The 16,997-nt window shown below is 49.5% G+C and overlaps 1 protein-coding gene across 4 annotated transcripts in view; it reads right to left on the bottom strand.

Annotated features, from left to right (window-relative positions):
* Positions 1–16,997, bottom strand: part of LOC132082216 (histone-lysine N-methyltransferase EHMT1-like) — a 123,513-nt gene that overhangs the window by 56,532 nt on the left and 49,984 nt on the right. For all 4 annotated transcript variants that reach the window (XM_059486383.1, XM_059486384.1, XM_059486381.1 and 1 more), the window contains exon 2: positions 9,862–9,949. In XM_059486383.1, the coding sequence (XP_059342366.1) occupies positions 9,862–9,949 (88 nt within the window). The remainder of the gene's footprint in view (positions 1–9,861; positions 9,950–16,997) is intronic.

Here is a 16,997-nt window from a genome sequence, read left to right as displayed (position 1 = left end):
CCCTGAGCAGCCCCTTCCAATGAAGAAATTCCACCCTGAGCCTGCCCTGGCCCACCCTGAGGCCATTCCCTCTGCTCCTGTCCCTGTTCCCTGGAGCACAGCCTGACCCCTGGCTGTCCCCTCCTGTCAGGAACTGTGCAGAGCCACAAGGGCCCCCTGAGCCTCCTTTGCTCCAGGCTGAGCCCCTGCCCAGCTCCCTCAGCTGCCTCACAAATGTCACTTCTGACCTGGCAAGAACCTGGTGCCAGGCTAACTCATGAAGGACCACCAGGACCCTGGGGTGACAAGTCCAGTGTGCCTGGAGCAGCTCCCTGCAAAGGGCAGCAGGGAGGAGACCCAGCACCACCCAGCTGCTCACCAGAACAGCTCTTCCCAAAACCCACCCAAATTCTCTTTCTCTTTTCATTGGGAAGATAAAAATCTCCCCCTTTTCCTACCCTTTGTTAATGCATTTGTTTAGTCCATCTTAATAATGGAATCACAGACTGCCCTGAGCAGGAAGGGAGCACCAGGATCATCAATCCAGGTGCTGTCCCTACACAGACCCCCCAGCAGCCCCACCCTGGGCATCCCTGGCAGCTCCTGGAGCTCTGGCAGCCTCGGGGCCATGCCCATTCCCTGGGCAGTGCCAGCACCCTCTGGGGGCAGAACCTTTCCTGATATTTGCTATCTCCTTCCCACTGTGTTGACCTGAAAGATTTGGGTACAGGTCCTGCCCAAACAGCACTGGCAGCTCTAGATTCTAAAAGTGATGCATTCCAATATCTCAAACAACATCATTATTCCCTAAACTTTCTGGGTTTTGGTGCCCATCTGAGATTTAAAGACATTTCCAGCAAACTGAAAGCCTTCCTAGGCCTGGTCAGTACATGTGAATCATCCAATCCAACCCCTGGCTGGACACCTGGTCAGTGCTGAACCCACACCAGGCTCTCAAAGGCCTCCTGGAGCATCTCACCCCTCCAGCCTCAGCCTGCCCATCAGTTAAGAGGGGGACAGCCCCTCTGATGCTCCTGATTTCCAGCTGAAAGCCACAGATGTTGGGCACAAAGCATCTTTGCAGATGTATCTGGAAGGCTCTCCAAACCCTGAGTGGTCTCTGTGGCCATTTTTCCTGCTGAGGAAAAACTGCACTAAGAGATCCATTCCCCTCATTCCAGGAAACCCAGCCTGGGATTGCCTCCCACGTGGGCTCTGCTGGCTCACAGCCTCCAGAGAGAGCCCCAGAACACCCAAAAATTGCTCCCCAGTCCAGAGAGAGGCCCAGAACATCCAAAAATTGCTCCCCAGTCCAGAGAGAGCCCCTGAACACCCAAAAATTGCTCCCCAGTCCAGAGAGAGGCCCAGAACATCCAAAAATTGTTCCCCAGTGCTCTCTGGAGCACACAGAGACACAAACCTCACCTGCAGGAGCAGTGACTGAGGGTTCTCCAGGCAGGATTTGAATTTATCACCTCCACCTGCTCCCTCTCACAGCACCCAGACCTCCCTGAGCACAGAAAGAGGCACAAGGGTTTGTTTTTGATAGCAAAAACTCTGGGAGAAGATAAAGTGCTCCTTTTTTTTTCTGTTTTATTTAACTATTTGAAAAGCTGTGGGCAGAGGGAGCCACAACTATGCCTTTATTCTTTCAATTTTTGTTTCTCTTTCTGCATTCAGGGTCTTTAAAAGGCCATTTAAGCAATTATTGCAGCAAAGTCAGTGCCAGGAAAAAAAATGCAAAGCAACAAAAAATAATCTCTGTAACCACAGCTGGAGGTTTCTAGAGCCCAGCTTTAGGCACCTGGCTGAATGAAGCCTTCAAGATTTGTTGATTTAAACACTGTGCTCTCCCACCAGAGCAGTCAAACAACTTCAGTGGCTGCCTATGAGATAAACTGAGTAAGCAGAGAGCAAGAATTGCTCTACCTGCCATGAAAGCAACCAAAACAATGTGAATTAGAGCACTGCCCTAGGGAAAAAGTAACTGCATTACTCCAGAAAGCATCACAGGCTTTATGAAAAATCCATGAGGCTGAAATTAAAATCACACACACACACTTATTTCCCTTATTGTGAAATGCAATCTGATTGACTGTGGAAGTGGCACCAGCCTTCCAAACCTGTGTGAGCAGAGGTCTGAAAAAACAGAGAAATGGAACTTCACAGCAGAGACTGAGAGAAACCACAATTCCCTGAGACACTGCAAGCAGGATCCTCACTTTCTATGGGGTAAAACCCCTCCATTCTCCCATTCCCACTTCTGGCAGCACCAAAACAAACCCATGAGCAGTTGGGAATGGCATTGTTCCCTATACATTGAGCTCTGGGCTCCTGCAAGCAGCACCAGCCCAACATCCCCACCTCAAACCCAAAGTGAAGATTTGCCCTTGGAGCATCAGTTCATATCAAGAGCAGCCTCACAATTTGTGTGGCTGGGTTTTCCCAACCAGGACACCTGATGTGGTGACAGGAAAACAGGAATGGCCATCCCAGGCTCACCAAGGGCACCTGCACAGCACAACTCAAAATATTTCACAGCTTTGCTGAACTCTGCCACAGCCAGGGATGGGCACACAAACCAGAGCCAGCAGGAGCCTCCCAGTGACAATCATGAATCAAACAGGAGCTCTTCCACAGCTCCAGACACCTGAAGAAACACTTCTTCCTGACGTGACCTTTTCATCCCTCCTTTTTCATTCCCCAAAAAAAGCTTCACTGAAAACCTGCTAAAATCCTCATTTCAAACGCACCTCGTGGCAGTGAGTTCTCCCCTTGAAAATGCTGCTCAGCAGCTTTTCTGCTCCTGTGCTGCAAGTGCAAGGGAATTATAAACCCAAAGTTTTTATCTCTCTAAAACTTGGTGACTTTACAGCATTCATCCCTTCTAAGTAGGCCAAAATTAGGTTTTCTCTACATTCAGTTTTCTCTCCAACTCACAGCTATTTAATCCACAGCCATCCTTTCTTTAATTAAAAAGAAATAAAAGGTAGGAATTTCTACCCTGCATCCATGAAGTGTAACCTTATTAATTAGAAACATTCCAGTTTTTTCAAAGCTTTTTTAGGCATCCCTCATGCCAGATGCAGCAGGAAAAGCATCTCCCATGGACCCCACTACTGCCTGAATGCCCATCTGAGCTTGGATTCATTTAAAACAAAGGTAATTTAAAACCCAAAAGATTTACTGGTGATTTTGAAGTTGATACCAAGTAAATACATATTATTTAGGGGCTGGGTACATTTTAGTAACACAAGGAATTTAAGACTCAGAAGTTGGGCTATTCCACTGTCCCTGTGACTCCACGTGGCAAAGAACACCCAATAAAATAAATTTAAATCCCTGCTCTGAATGAACAACTCCCTGAGAGCACTGCAGAGCTCCCTGCCCTCCCCAGGCTCAGGCAGAAGGGTCAGGCTCAAGTTTTCATTTCAGAACATCACAGTTGTCCAAAATGGAATTAAAGTTCCCCCAAAGAAAACAGACTCTGGTGAAAATAGGGGAAAACAGACCCTGATGAACAAAGAAAACAGACTCTGACGAAAATAGGAGAGAAGCTAAGGCAGGGTGAGACCACCTCATCTAATTTTAGGTGTCTAAAAGGCATCTCAGACTCTGGGGGCCCCTAAGCCACTGCTGCAACCAACAGAGAGAACCCACAAAAAGGCAACACAAAACCCACAAAAGCAGCACAGGCTGACTTTAAAAAGTGATCTTTGGACAAACTCACCCCAGCCTGGACCATGTCTGACCTGCCTGCTACCATGTCTAAGCAGAAATGAGCTGGATTAATTCAGAATTAGAATGATAACTTCAAAAAAAATCCCAAAATTAGGCAAAATTAAAGCCACCTCTGCTCTCCCAGCCCAGACATTGGTTCCTCTTTGCCTGCTGGAGTTTCCAGCCCTTTCAGCAGAGCCAGACCTGGCTCCAGTCCTGCCCTGGAGCTTGCCAGAGCTGGGTCCAGCCTGCCAAAGCTTATCAGTGGGCAGAGGCTGTCTAACAGATGTGTTACTGTCCCCAGCAGCCACCCTGGGCACAGCCTGAGGGGACACAAAACTTCTGTGGGGACCCACAGGAACTTCCCATCTGAGGGAGGCCAGCTATCAACTCAAAACTCAGTATTACCTGGACAATACTCTGAAAAAAATAAAGGTTTTAATGTATTTTTAAAGTTTGGAGTCCAGTGCTTGGTGAAACAAAATAAGAAAAATATGCAATGAGCCCTTGTACTCCAGGCGAAAGTGCAGCCACCAGGTCTGAGGGAAAAAGAGAGTGAAAAAGAAAATAAATAGAAATAAATATATATTCTATATATATGATATAATAAATATAATATAATAAGTATAAAATAATAAAAATATAATATAATATAATATAATATAATATAATATAATATAATATAATATAATATAATATAATATAATATAATATAATATAAATAATACATAGTATCTATTATATAATATATACTATATAATACATTATATATTATATATTATATATTATATATTATATATTATATATTATATATTATATATTTATATAATATCTTTATATATATATTATATTCTATATTATATTTTTATATAATGTAAAATATATTCTATATTCTGCGACAAATGCACTACTATCCTATCTGGAATTTTTACACATTTTTCTGAGCATCTTGGTGCTGAGAAATCTCTGCCTGTGGGATTTTCCATGCATTTCCAGAGCCCTCAGCACAGCCAAGAGGCTTCAGCTGCTGCATGAGAAATGTTTAATCAAAGACAGGGCTTAAATGAACTTTGCTTAAATGAACCAAGCAAAGACAGAGCTTAAAGGGAAAGCTCAGGATTTGGAAGTGCAGACCAAGAAGTGCACACAGCTGGATTTATACACACTCACATCTCACAGATGTTCTACCTTAACCATCCTTAAAACACCACAGATCCCACAGCCTTTGATTCAATACCCAACTGTCCTGCTGGATAAAAGTGAGAAAAGCACCTGCTTTTAATCTTTGTGTTACAACACTTCCCTCCCCTCTTCCTCCTCCAACAAAAAGGAAAACTGCCAAGCAGAGAAGAGCCCAAGCATGAAGATGTTGGGGCTGAAACCACACAGATGAGGGAGAGGGGGCAGCTGGAGACCCTCAATCCATTGGGATGAAAGCAGCCCCTCCATCAATGGAGCCTGGAAGCCACCTGAGCAACCTGACCCAGTGATGGCATCTCTGGCCATGGCACTGGGTTGGAACTGGATCATCTTTAAGGTCCCTTCCAACCCAAACCAGTCTGGGATTCTGGGACTGAAGCCAAAAAGCAGAACATTTTGAAGCCAAGAAATGCAAACAAATGTGTTTTCGGGTAAAAGTTCCTCTCTGGGGTGAGTTATTGATGGTCTCTTCTTGCCCTCAAGCCCTTGTGAAGATGGATTGGTGTCCAGGTATTTCCAGACTCAGATGTCCCTCCTCTCTGGAGCACTGTGACCCTGCACACCAAGATGCAACACAGGAAAAGCAAACCAGAAAAGAAGAGGAATCAACTTCTGCTGGGAGTGCTGAGCACGGAGGTTCCACAGGTTGGGTTGCTGGGATTGGCCAGTGGGCTGGGGATGCTGCTGGGGACCCAGAATCACAGGGACCTCTGGAGAGCACCCAGTCAAAGTCCCTGCCAAGGCAGGGCCACCTGGAACAGGTGACACAGGAACATGTCCAGGTGGGTTTGGAATGTCTCCAGAGAGGGAGACTCCACACCCTCCCTGGGCACCTGATCCAGAGCTCTTTTCCCCTTCCTCATGTTGAGGTGGAACTCCTTGTGATTTAGTTTATGGCCACTGCTCCCTGTCCTGTCACTGGCACCACTGAACAGAGTCTGGCACCATCCTCTGACACCCCCTGGGGATGTTTATGTGCACTCATCAGATCCCTCTGAGACCACCCTGCTCCAGACTAACCAGACCTGCTCCTGCAGTCTCTCCTCACATGAGAGGTGCTCCAGACCCCTCATCACCTTTGGAGCCTCCCCAGCAGCTCCTTGTCCTTCAGACCAGAATTTAACCCAAAAGTCTATTTGTGGCTGAGTAGAAGGGAAGGATCAACCCCCCTGACCTGCTGGCCACACCAAAACACCCTCCAGCCCTCCCTTGGCCCCCAGGGCACAGTTTGACCATTAACAGTTTAACTGGCTCAACAGTTCAACGACTCAGAGCAGACGGACAGCCTCAGGAAACTCCTCCATCCCTCTGCCATGGTTTGGGGTCACAGCCCAGCTCCTGCTCCAGGGCTGCCCCAGGCACAGCAAGGATCCCAAGCCCAGGGAGTGCCTGGTGCACAGCTGGGTGAACATGTAAAATCCTGCAGCATCACTTTGCTCTGCCTGGCCTCCTGCTGGCAGCCTCAGCAGGGATCCCAGTGCCAAGGACCTGAGGAGAGCAGATTCGTCCTGCCCTCCTTTCAAGCTGCCATCCCTGCACCTGGGAATGCAAAGGCTGTAGCTGCTCAATGGAAACAGCACTTCCTGTGCTCACAGCAGCTTCCTACCTGCCATAAGAGGAAAAAAAGGGAAAAAAAGGCCCCTCCAGGAGTTTAAAGCCCTGACAGTCTCTCAAAGCAGGCTGAAGTTTATCTGAGAGCAGCACTGTCTCACCCAGCACTGTGGCTCTTGTAAAGCAGCTGCCTTGGGTGAGGGCTCAGAAACACAGGAGCAAATGGAGAATTTCCTTCCCAACACCCATTCCTGCTCCTTTGTGCTGCTGCTTTCCTGGAACTTTCCACCCCTGGGCTTGGGCAATCAGCAAAGGAGTGGTTTGCCTTGAAAGGTCAAGGGAGACGCAGAGCTGGGAGTGAAGCACACGAGGAGCTGAATTCACTTGCAATCCCTGCAAAGAAACCACTTTTTAATAGTTTCTCTCTGAGTCAGACTAAAGACAATATGGCCTAATAAAAGCTTTTTTCCACTCATCTCCCATGTCCCTGCCACCTTCCCCACCCTGTCAAAGGGAAGTATGGACCTAAGTTTACACCCACATGTGAAACTGAACTGGAACATTTCCCATGGACCACAGAGCAGCCTCATCCACAGCTTTTTTCTATCTGTGTTGAGCAATTTTACACAGACAGGGACACTGAGCCTAGTGAACAACTTCCACAGGCTGGCACTCACCCCAAGAACTGGAAATGAAAGTGCTGGAATGTGCAAAGAGCTTGTTCCTACAAATACATGCTCCATTTAGAGCTCAATTCTTTCTCTCTATCAGGATGAAGGCAGAAGAGGAGAGCCCAGGTGGGAACCACAGGGGATTTCTGCAGCACCTCCCTGCTGAGGAACAGAGAACAGAGAACTCCCACCCACCAACAACCCATGAGATGTCCCAAATGAAGGCTGAGGACCACCAGGAAAGGTCCACTGCCTCAAAGCAGCACGTCAATGAAAGCTAGGATGGATGGGAGCACCTTGGAGCACCCTGGTCCATGGCAGGGGGTGGAATGAGATGAGCTTTGAGGTCTGTTCCAGCCCACACCAGTCTGTGATTCTGTGCTTATCAACTCAGCTCAGCTACTGCCCCACCAGAGCAAGACCCTTCCCTGCAAGAGATTTTCATGGAGATCTCCACCAGGATGATGTTCTCCACTGCAGCTGACAGGCCTTGCTTGGGGTCAGAGCCCTGAAATCAGCCCAGGCCTCAAGCTACCTGAATTTCCTGTCTTGTGCTGGACTCAGGCAAAACTCAAGTTTGTGCAGAGGTGGAACTGGTGCAAGGCCATTCAGAGGAGGTGGAACTGGTGCAAGGCCATTCAGAGGAGGTGGAACTGGTGCAAGGCCATTCAGAGGAGGTGGAACTGGTGCAAGGCCATTCAGAGGCAGCAGTGGAGCGATGGGATGTGCAAACACAATTCCAGCAGGTACCTGACCTGCCCTCAGCATCAGCACCTTTCTGAGGCACGAGGGAGTGAAAAGAGGGGGAAACAGAGCAACTCACAGTGAACTTTAGTCAGCCTTTGGATCTGCAGCTTCAAGTTTTGGAAGTTTGGATGCCAGGTTAATGTTGTTGGGTTACCTAGCAGGGGTTTTTCCCAAAGAGAACAGGATCCAGAGCAGCTTCAGTCACACACTGCAGGCCATGGCTCCCACCAAACACACCCTCAGCAGCCAAACCAAGCCAGTCTGTGCCACTGACAAAGATATTCAGCATCATCATCCTCCTCACTAAAGGGAAATGACTGTTCAAGACAGCCTGAAGAGAGGAAGCTCAGACTTCAGGGTGCTTTTCCAGTCCACACATCCCAGCTGATTCCCCAAGGCAGGAAACTGTGCTCAAAGGAACTATTCCTGCAAGCCTGCTGGAATGATTTCATGTTCATGCAACAGTCAAAAATGTGCATTCTGTGCCAGCACTAAACACTGTTATTAACAGGCTTTTGGGCTGTGAACCAAGGTTCTGGTGGTGATGATGCTCCCAGGATCCCAGCTGGGGAGCCAGGGGCAGCAGGGACACTGTCCCAGCACAGCAGCACACACACCACGGGCTGTGACACTCCTGGTGTGCCTGGGGAGGCAAGGACACTGCAGAACATTCCAGAAGAACTGAGATTCACGTTTAGGAGCCTCCTCTCCCTGGGAATAGAGACTGGAGTGGTTGGAATTTCTCTGTCCCTGCACAGGGAGGGCTCTCAGCTTCCTTCTGACACAGCATTTGCTCCAAGTCAAAGCCAGTCAAGAGGCACAAAAATGTCTCTTCCCATCCTCCTTTTGGATTTTTTACCTCCACAGATTCTTGACACCTTAACATCAACCAAAAGCTACACAAAAAACATTTATAATCCTGAGCTAAGAAAGGCAAGGGATCAAAGTGAGTTTGCCCAAAGCAGCACAACCTCCCATTAGCACCTCCTGACACCTCAGACTTTGTCTCTGCTCTGCTCTGCCCAGACCAGAGGTCCCTGTGCCACCACTGCTGGCAGCAGGACTCCTGTGCTCCCAGTTAATATCCAAGCACCTGACACAGAATTCAGTATTTCTGCCTGTTCTGAGCTTTACTTCCTAACTAGAGCAACTTGACAAAACATTATGCTGGACAGAAAAGAAAGAAAAAAGCAATGCTGTACTCACACACAACTGAATTAAGTCCAAAATTTTGCTTCTAGATAAGAGTAGGGATTTGGATGGGGCCAGTTCAGTGCTTTTATAATGCTCTATTATGGAAAGGAGAACAAAAATACACCAAATCCCTGAAGAGCTATGAGAAGTAACTAGTCCAGGAATAATAAAAAATGGAAAGAAAGGAGGGAGTTGGGGGAAAGATAAAGGGTGGTGGGGTTTTTTTTCCCTAATCCCACTGACACATTTATTAAGCCCTTAGATTTGTGTGCATGTAAGTCACAGACAACCCTGCAGGAAAAGACTTTGTCAATTGAACCTGTGCTGCATCCTGCACAGTAAGAGCTGCAGAACCCCCACAGGAGCCACGAGGTGTGGGGTGTCTGAGCCCTGCAGCCACCCTGCAGCCATTGGAGCTGCTCTGCAGCAACAGAGAAACCCAGAGCAAAACAGAAAGCCAACATTCCTAGAGGGAGGAAAAGGTCATGGTGGGGAGGGATCAGAGTTCAGCTCAAACCAGTCACACACAGGAAGTTCAAAGTAACTCCTGTGCACTTCACACCAATGCAGAAGTGAAAATTAGATCTCCTTCTTCAGGGGAGCAGTGAGGGATGGACAGAAAAGCAAATCTGCATGTCCAGTGGAAGAGCCCTGCTGAGAACAAGCACGGGAGAAGGGAGCCTGTGTTTGTGGGAGCACAGCTGAGCTGCTGGGGGCACTGAGCACATCCCCAAGCCCCAGTTGTGTCCCCATCAGTGCCCACCTCACCAGCCAGCTCTGACCCTCAGCCAGTGCTCACCTTCCTCTTTGTTGTTGGTGATGTCTTTCAGCAGCTCAGTCTTCATGCAGCCGTCTTTCCTTGGCTCTCCCTTACTCAGCACTGCTCGCTGTGGTGGGGGAGAAGAAAAAACAGAAACATCAGGGTTGAGCTCAGTGCTCAGACACACGGTGCATTCAAAAGAAGAGACAGCCATGGACACATCCTGTTTACAGCACAGCCAAACCTCCCTCTGCAAAATAAAGGCTGCCAGGAAGCTGCCACCAAGGCACAGGTCACAGATAAAACACGGCAGGGCTGGCCCAGGCTGACACCCCCAGGAGCACGGGGGCTCCAGGCTGTGCCCAGGGCTGGCACCTCCCAGCTCAGGCTTGAATGCAGCCAGACAGATTTTCCCAGTGCTACGTGCCTGGGAACCCAGCTGAGTCCATCTGCATGAAAGGCATCTCGAGGAGGTGACTCTGACTCCCCCAAAGCTTTCAGATCTATCAGACTTCTCACTACGACCTCATTTATCAACAGTTCCAGTCCATGTGCTTTTGGTGGCTTGGTTGGGTTTTTTTGCAGCTCATTCAAATGAACATCCAAAATTGCAAACCATCACTCAGCTACAGCTACCTCCTCATTCATAACATCCATGTTTATTAAAGTTAATGAGCTCTATTTTTAATTCTATAGAAAGCAATTTCTCTTTTTCCTCCTCTTTAAAAAAAAATGCAAAAAGGGAACACCTGCTCATCTCCTCTGCCTTTCACACGCCTGGCACCACGTTGTTAGCTCAGGTTTGCAGCCTTCAGACCTTCCCATTCTCTACTTTGAAGCAGCAAGACCGAACCAAAAAAACAAAACCAAAAAAAAAACCCTAAAAAAAACAAAACCAAAAAAACAAAACCAAAAACCTACTACCAAAATAAACCAGAAGGAAGATGGTATTTAAAAAAAATGAACTAGAAGGTGTCTTTGCCCCAGCTGTGTTTCAGGAGAGGGCTGGGAGTGCCCTGCAGAGCTGGGGGTCGGAGCCGGGTTCAGCGCGCGCTGCACGAGAATAAGCCCAGGTCAAGCCAACTGTTGTAGGCCAGCACGGGGAGCAGATGGTGCCAGCAGCCATGCAAATCACAGGGTTTAAAGCTCACTGGGTGATAAAGAAAGAAAAACAACCTGCCCACCTCCCTTAGAGCAAGTGAGGGGGATGAGACACGCTTGGAGGCCGGTGTGCAGCTCCCAGCCCTCCCAGCAGCTCTCCCATGCTGGGTGGGACTGTCCAGAGCTGGCAGGGGAGATGGGCTCTGCTGCTGTCACCAGCCACCCTGCCAGGCTGGGGAACTCACAGCAATGCCCTGTGCTGGCAGGTGCTGCAGAGCAGCCCTCAGCCCCAGGCAGGGCTCACCCAGCCCCAAATCCCTGCAGGATCGCCCTGTCCTGCACCCAAATCCACCGTGGCAGAGACACACACCAAGGGAAGGAGGGAGACAGATTCCTGGGAAAGGCTCCACCACCTGCCAGGCCCAGAGCTAAGGGCACTTCAAGGATGACTCCTGCAGCACAGGACAGAGGCTGTGGGTGGCTGCCTGTCCCTGCCTGTCCCCAACCTGCCCCAAGCACCATGAGACACAAACCCAGCCACATCCCAGTGCTTTCAGCACCAGCACCTTGAGCTCCAAGCACAGTACCTTCAGATCTCCACTCACACACCAAAAAGCTGCTGTGAGCACTGGAAAGCTCAGCTCAGTCCAGCCTTACACAGAACCTACTTTCAGCAGACACTGGCCAACAGCTCCCATTGAGAAATGACCATAAAGCACAGCCCAAACTCTGAACATAGAGCAGCTGTTTTATTTATTCACTTGCTAAGCCAGTAATTCATATCCTTGCTGCAAACATGAGCTTGTAAACCCTACCTCTCCTCTAGTCAGACCTCTTGTAAACTGGGAATAACCTCAGTTTTTCTCGTGGATTATCCTGCAGCAAGACCTGAGCACAGAGAGCTCAGAGTGCTCGAGGGCAGCCCTGGCTCCCACCACAGCCAGGGGCACCAGGCCCTGGCCACAGGCACCAGCAGCAAATAAAGAGCCTCAGTCAGCCTAACAGGGACCAGTTTGTTTTCCCAACCTTTGTTGCAACAAGGAGAGGTCTTGATATTCCTGCTCCTCCACTGACTCATACAAGAAGCCCCAGGATTTCCAGGGGCCATTCTTTGCCATCTGAGCATGATTTTTCCTGTGTTTCCTACGCAGTAACCTCACTCCACACACTGCCCACGCTCTCCCCTCCACAGAGGCGTTGCTGCTGCTCGCCCATGAGGAGAAGCCACTGCAGGAACCCTGGGGTCAATGAGACCTTGACCACCCTCCCTGCTCGCTGCAGTCACCAGCAGCTCAGAGCTGCCTGCCCAGCTCTCAGAGCAGAACTCCCAACTCCAAGACAGAAACCATCACTTTTGTCCTTCGAGAGTACAAAAGCTGAGTGCCAAGGCAAGGCTGGCTGAGGTGGCATCTCCCAGGCTCTCCTTCCTACCTCAGAGACAGCAGAGGCGACATCGTTACAACTTCCCACCAAAAACTCAGCATCAAGGTAGAAAATAAAAGAATCATTAAAAACAAAAATGAAACAAAAAGCCAACTGTGAATTTTGAAGCATTTGGATCAGAAGGAAGCTACAGGAAATCCCTGCAAAGCGCTCGAAGCCTCGTCCCCCCAGGCCATTGCTCTCCCATCAACGCCCAGCACCCATGGGGCACCCATGGGGCACCCAGCACCATCCATCCCACCCAGCTCCACCCAGCCAACTTAGCACCAACTTCACCGCAAGTGTCAATACCTCCAGCTTTTGTGTGTGTGTGTGTGTGTGTGTGTGAGTGTGTTGGGGTTTTTTTGCCCTCCCCTCCCTTAAATCCAGAGCAAACTTCCCTTTCTGCTCACCCTCCCCATGCCCCATCCGTCCGCTCCCGATTGGCAGGGAAATCCTATACCCACCCTCCCCGCCGAGAAATGTCTGCTCTTGCAGCAGTCCCAACAAAGCCAACTGCCAAGCACACGCTGCTTCACAATAAAAGTCTCACTCGCTCCATTTATTTTTTTCCTCCTTTCCCCCTTTCCCGCAGCCGTCTGCCTCCATTCCCTCGCCCACCCCAGACTGATTATTAACCATCCGTGGCTGGAGAACCTCCATAAAGAGCACACACAACCAGCCACGAAGCGTTCTTGCCCCCCACCCCCCAGCCCTTAATTTTTAGGTTTCAAAGGGTAGAAAAAATTAGTGCATCTGAAGAAAGACTGATTGGGTCTTTGAAAGGGCTTTAAGAGCCATGAGGAGCCAAGTAGAGGAGCTACTGCTGGTTTAGTTTTTTCCTCTCTGCCTCTGTTTATAAGAAAACAAGCTTCCTCTCCTCCATGAGGTCTTTGGAGGAGATGGAAGACAGGTCAGACCGGCCAAGGAAAGGCTCTGCAGCATTTCCAAACAGATGATGACTACAAACTACAGTGGCGCCTTTAAAACAAACAAACAAAAAAAAAATCAACCAAAAACCCAAAAAGCAAAAAAATAAAAAAAGCCCATCAAAAAAAAAAAAAAAAAACCCAAGAAAAAGGGAAAAGAAAGAAAATAAAAAGAACAAAGCTGAAAGAGCTTTCTCAGCCTCCCCTCCTTGGTATTTTCAGCAGCCATCCAGGTGCCCTTCGCAAAGGTCCAAACAGGTTTTATAGGCACAGACAACACATGCACAGCAAAACTCCAACATATTGCAGCTTACCGAGCCCAAGGGAGCAGAGTTACATCATGAGCCCAGCTCCCTGCTCTCCCGGCAGCCCGGCAAGGAGCGCAGGCTGAGGTGCCAAGATGTCTACCTTCACCAGGGTCTTTTTTTTTTTTTTTTTTCTTTTTTTTTTTTATGTCTTAAAAATCAACGGTCTGGGAACCCGAGGCTCGCAGCAGCGGTGCTGTGAGCAGAACTGTGCACACACAGCAGGTCCATCTGGAAGAGGGCTGGGAGCAGGAGATCCCTCAAAGTGCCCGTTCCCATGCGGGGCAGCGCAGGCACCGACACCTCTGTGGGATGGACAGCACTGATCCTGCCTGGATCCAGCCTCCAGCTGGTCACCAACCCCTCCAAGGGACACCAGACCCCACTCAGGACACAGCCCCTGGGAAAGATCCCACCAGCCATGAAATGAGGGCTGCAGCAATGCTGGAGCAAGGCAGAGGCAAATCTCTCAACAAATGATGCAACCCCAGCAGCAGCAGATTCTTATTCAGTCATTTTTTTCCTCTTTCTCCTAAAAAAAAATAAATTGAAATAACACAACCCAAACCAGCCTGCTCATGATAACCTTTGCCTTGAAGAGAAGACAAACATTTTGTAGTTAATTATATAGGAAGTAATGATTAAGAGAATGTTTGTAGAAAGAGAATGTTTCTTTGTAGGCACAGGGAGGCTGCTCATTTCAGATCTCAGCACTGTGCTTGGGCAAGGCCTGGGCTCAAGGCTCGTGGGGACGCTGACCACGGGCCTGTCATTAGAAACAACAGAAGCATTTGATCTGCAGAAGGAAGGAAACACAACCACGAGCATACCTGGCCTACAAAGCAGTCACCAGTCTCAAAGCTCCTTCTTTTCAGGCTAAGGCCACTTCCTTATAAGCCTCATGCAATCATGTGAACATGGAATTTTATCTGCAGCTCACAACAAGCACTGCCCTCAGCCTGAAGTTTGCTCCCAAATCAAATTCTTTGCGATTCTTTTGTCTCCCGAAATCCTTTCATCCAGACTATTCTCCATAGAAAAGAAACATTTCCTTCTCAACCCCCATGTCCTCTCTCTCCTATTCCAGCACACACCCCCTGAGAAGGGGGGAAGCACAGACAGAGGTGCAAGTCCCTGCATGCAGGAGCTGGGAACACGGAGACACGTGCATGAAACACAACAGGACTGAAAGTGACTTCTCCCAAGACAAGGCATTCCACGACGGCGTGCAGGCTCCAGGCAAGGGGGGTCTGCAGAGCCCGTGCCCTCTTGGAAAGGGGAGATCGATTTACAGTTCCTCACTGCTTCCAGGCCCATCTAGCTGCATCCCAGTAGAGTTAAAGCCAGTGCAACTTGTGTGTGCAGGCAAATGTAAATCCAGAGCAGACAAAGGCGTCCCCTCCTTCCACAGGCTGAGGGTAGTAAGGAGTCCAGCTGCTGCCTGCCTTCTCCTAGCCCCCGGCAGGGGAGGAGGGGAAGAAAACCCTAAAATGGAGACCAAGATTCATCACTAACTAACAAAAGCAAACCAGCCATTTCAGAAACACCCAGTCCCCAGGAACTGGCTGAGCCAGGACAATACCAGAGCACCAAGAGGAGCCTGGAGCAAGCAGATTCCAGCAGTCCAGGGCAGGGGAGCTGGGAGGCAGCTCACCCCCATCAATGGGGCTCAGGTACCTCTTCAGCCTCCACACTCCTCTGCCTCCCACCCCAAAGCCCCGCAGCCAGCGGAGCAGGTCCCTGTCCCCCTGCCCATGCCCATGGTGCCCAGCCAAAGGGCACATGGGGCAGCAGAGGAGGGAAAACCCCTCGTGGGTTCCCCTGGGACCACGAGGGCCTGGCTGAGCTGCCCACAGCACCTCCACCTGGGTCACCTCCGGCCATGGAGCGGCCAAGCAGCGAGGCAGCGGTGCCTGTGAGCCGGGAAAGCGCACGGGGAGAAAGGAGGGGGGAAAAAAAAAGACAAAATAATAATGAAAATAATCATAATCATAAAACTTGCACCCTCGGGCCTGTCCCTCTAATAACTACAGCAAAACCTCACCAAGGCCTTACTCTGCTGGAGGGCGAGAAAGCGACAGAGCGCTGCCCAGCACCCGAAGTCCTGGAGGTGGGAGATCCTCACACCCTCTCCTCCATGGCCTACGGGCTTCGTCCCCGGCGTGGGGCCTGGTTTTTCTGCTCTGTCATTAAGAGTGGAGCCTGGTCTTTTCCTTCAATCCCAAGAATTGCACGGAATTAGATCATCTTTCTGGCTCGCCTCCCCCTACAGGCAGCTCCCGAGCATGCTCAGCGCGGCCGCGCTGCCATTTCATAACCGCATTGTTTACGGACACACGGACCTGCCATCTTTTGACAGGGACACAGGGCCCGTGTCCCTGCCCAGAGCCCCGGCCCCTGCCACAAACATCCCCCTGGGGGCAAGCAAAGGGAGAAAGCATGGCAAAGTAGAAGCCTGGGGGGTGATGGTGATGGGTTTGTTGTTTTTTCTGATGGTTTTTGTTTCTTTTTGCTCCTTTTTTGCTCCTTGATTTAGGTGAAAATCCACGTGCTTTGAAGGGAGAGGTTAACCCCTGTGGGGGCTGTGGGGAGGAGGAACTCGCAGGGCTGGATGCAAAATGCCAGCCATGATTTTTAGCTTCTTGGAATCACAACTGTGCTTCGATGACACCTAAAAATATAATCCCCAGCCCAGTCTGCCATCCTCTGCCGAGCCTTCCTCTGTGAGAGAATATGGTATTTCCCTTAAATAAACAAGTTGGCTTAGTCCCAGCACATACAGTTTTCTCCTTTAAATGCAAACCAGAGTATTTTTGCAGGCACACAGGAAAACGAGGAGAGGAGGAGGGGAAATGTTCTTCATTTAACACCAAGAACTCCATGAAAAGCCTTTGAAAAGCCTTGCAAGGTTGCTCAGAGCCCCGTTCCGTTCCAGACCTCTCCCTGTCTGTGCTGATCATACTTCACAGGTGAAAGCAGCTCTGACTTATGACAGAGAGAAAATGCCAGAAGAGCTGGAGGTTTCCTCATCCTTGGAACAAGGACAAGTTGTGAAAAGCTTCCTTTGCAAGAGGCACTGTGCTGCTCAGGCACAGTATGGCAGTGTTGCAGGGAGGACACTTGCACGTCAGACCTTCTTAACCCCCACTGCCTCTTCCCCCTCCTGATGGGGACTGAAGGAAAAACAGAAATAAACCACCTGGTCTGGAGGATGCAAGTTGTTGTGTTGGAGTCCAGGATATTCTGTAAAAGCTTGCTCAACATTTTCTCCTCTTCTATATTTTCTTTTTCTTTTTTCTAATGGAGGCTTTCCAATTAGCTTGTACAGTTTGAGTGCTTCTCTCCTGCTGCTTTCCTGACTACTGTAAATGCTGGCAGGCTGCCCTCCTCCTCTGCCCCCCTCCAGGACCAACAGCAC

The sequence above is a fragment of the Ammospiza nelsoni genome, chromosome 20 (genome assembly GCF_027579445.1).
Source record: "Ammospiza nelsoni isolate bAmmNel1 chromosome 20, bAmmNel1.pri, whole genome shotgun sequence".
NCBI lineage: Eukaryota > Metazoa > Chordata > Aves > Passeriformes > Passerellidae > Ammospiza > Ammospiza nelsoni.
This window is presented reverse-complemented; position numbering and strand designations above follow the sequence as displayed.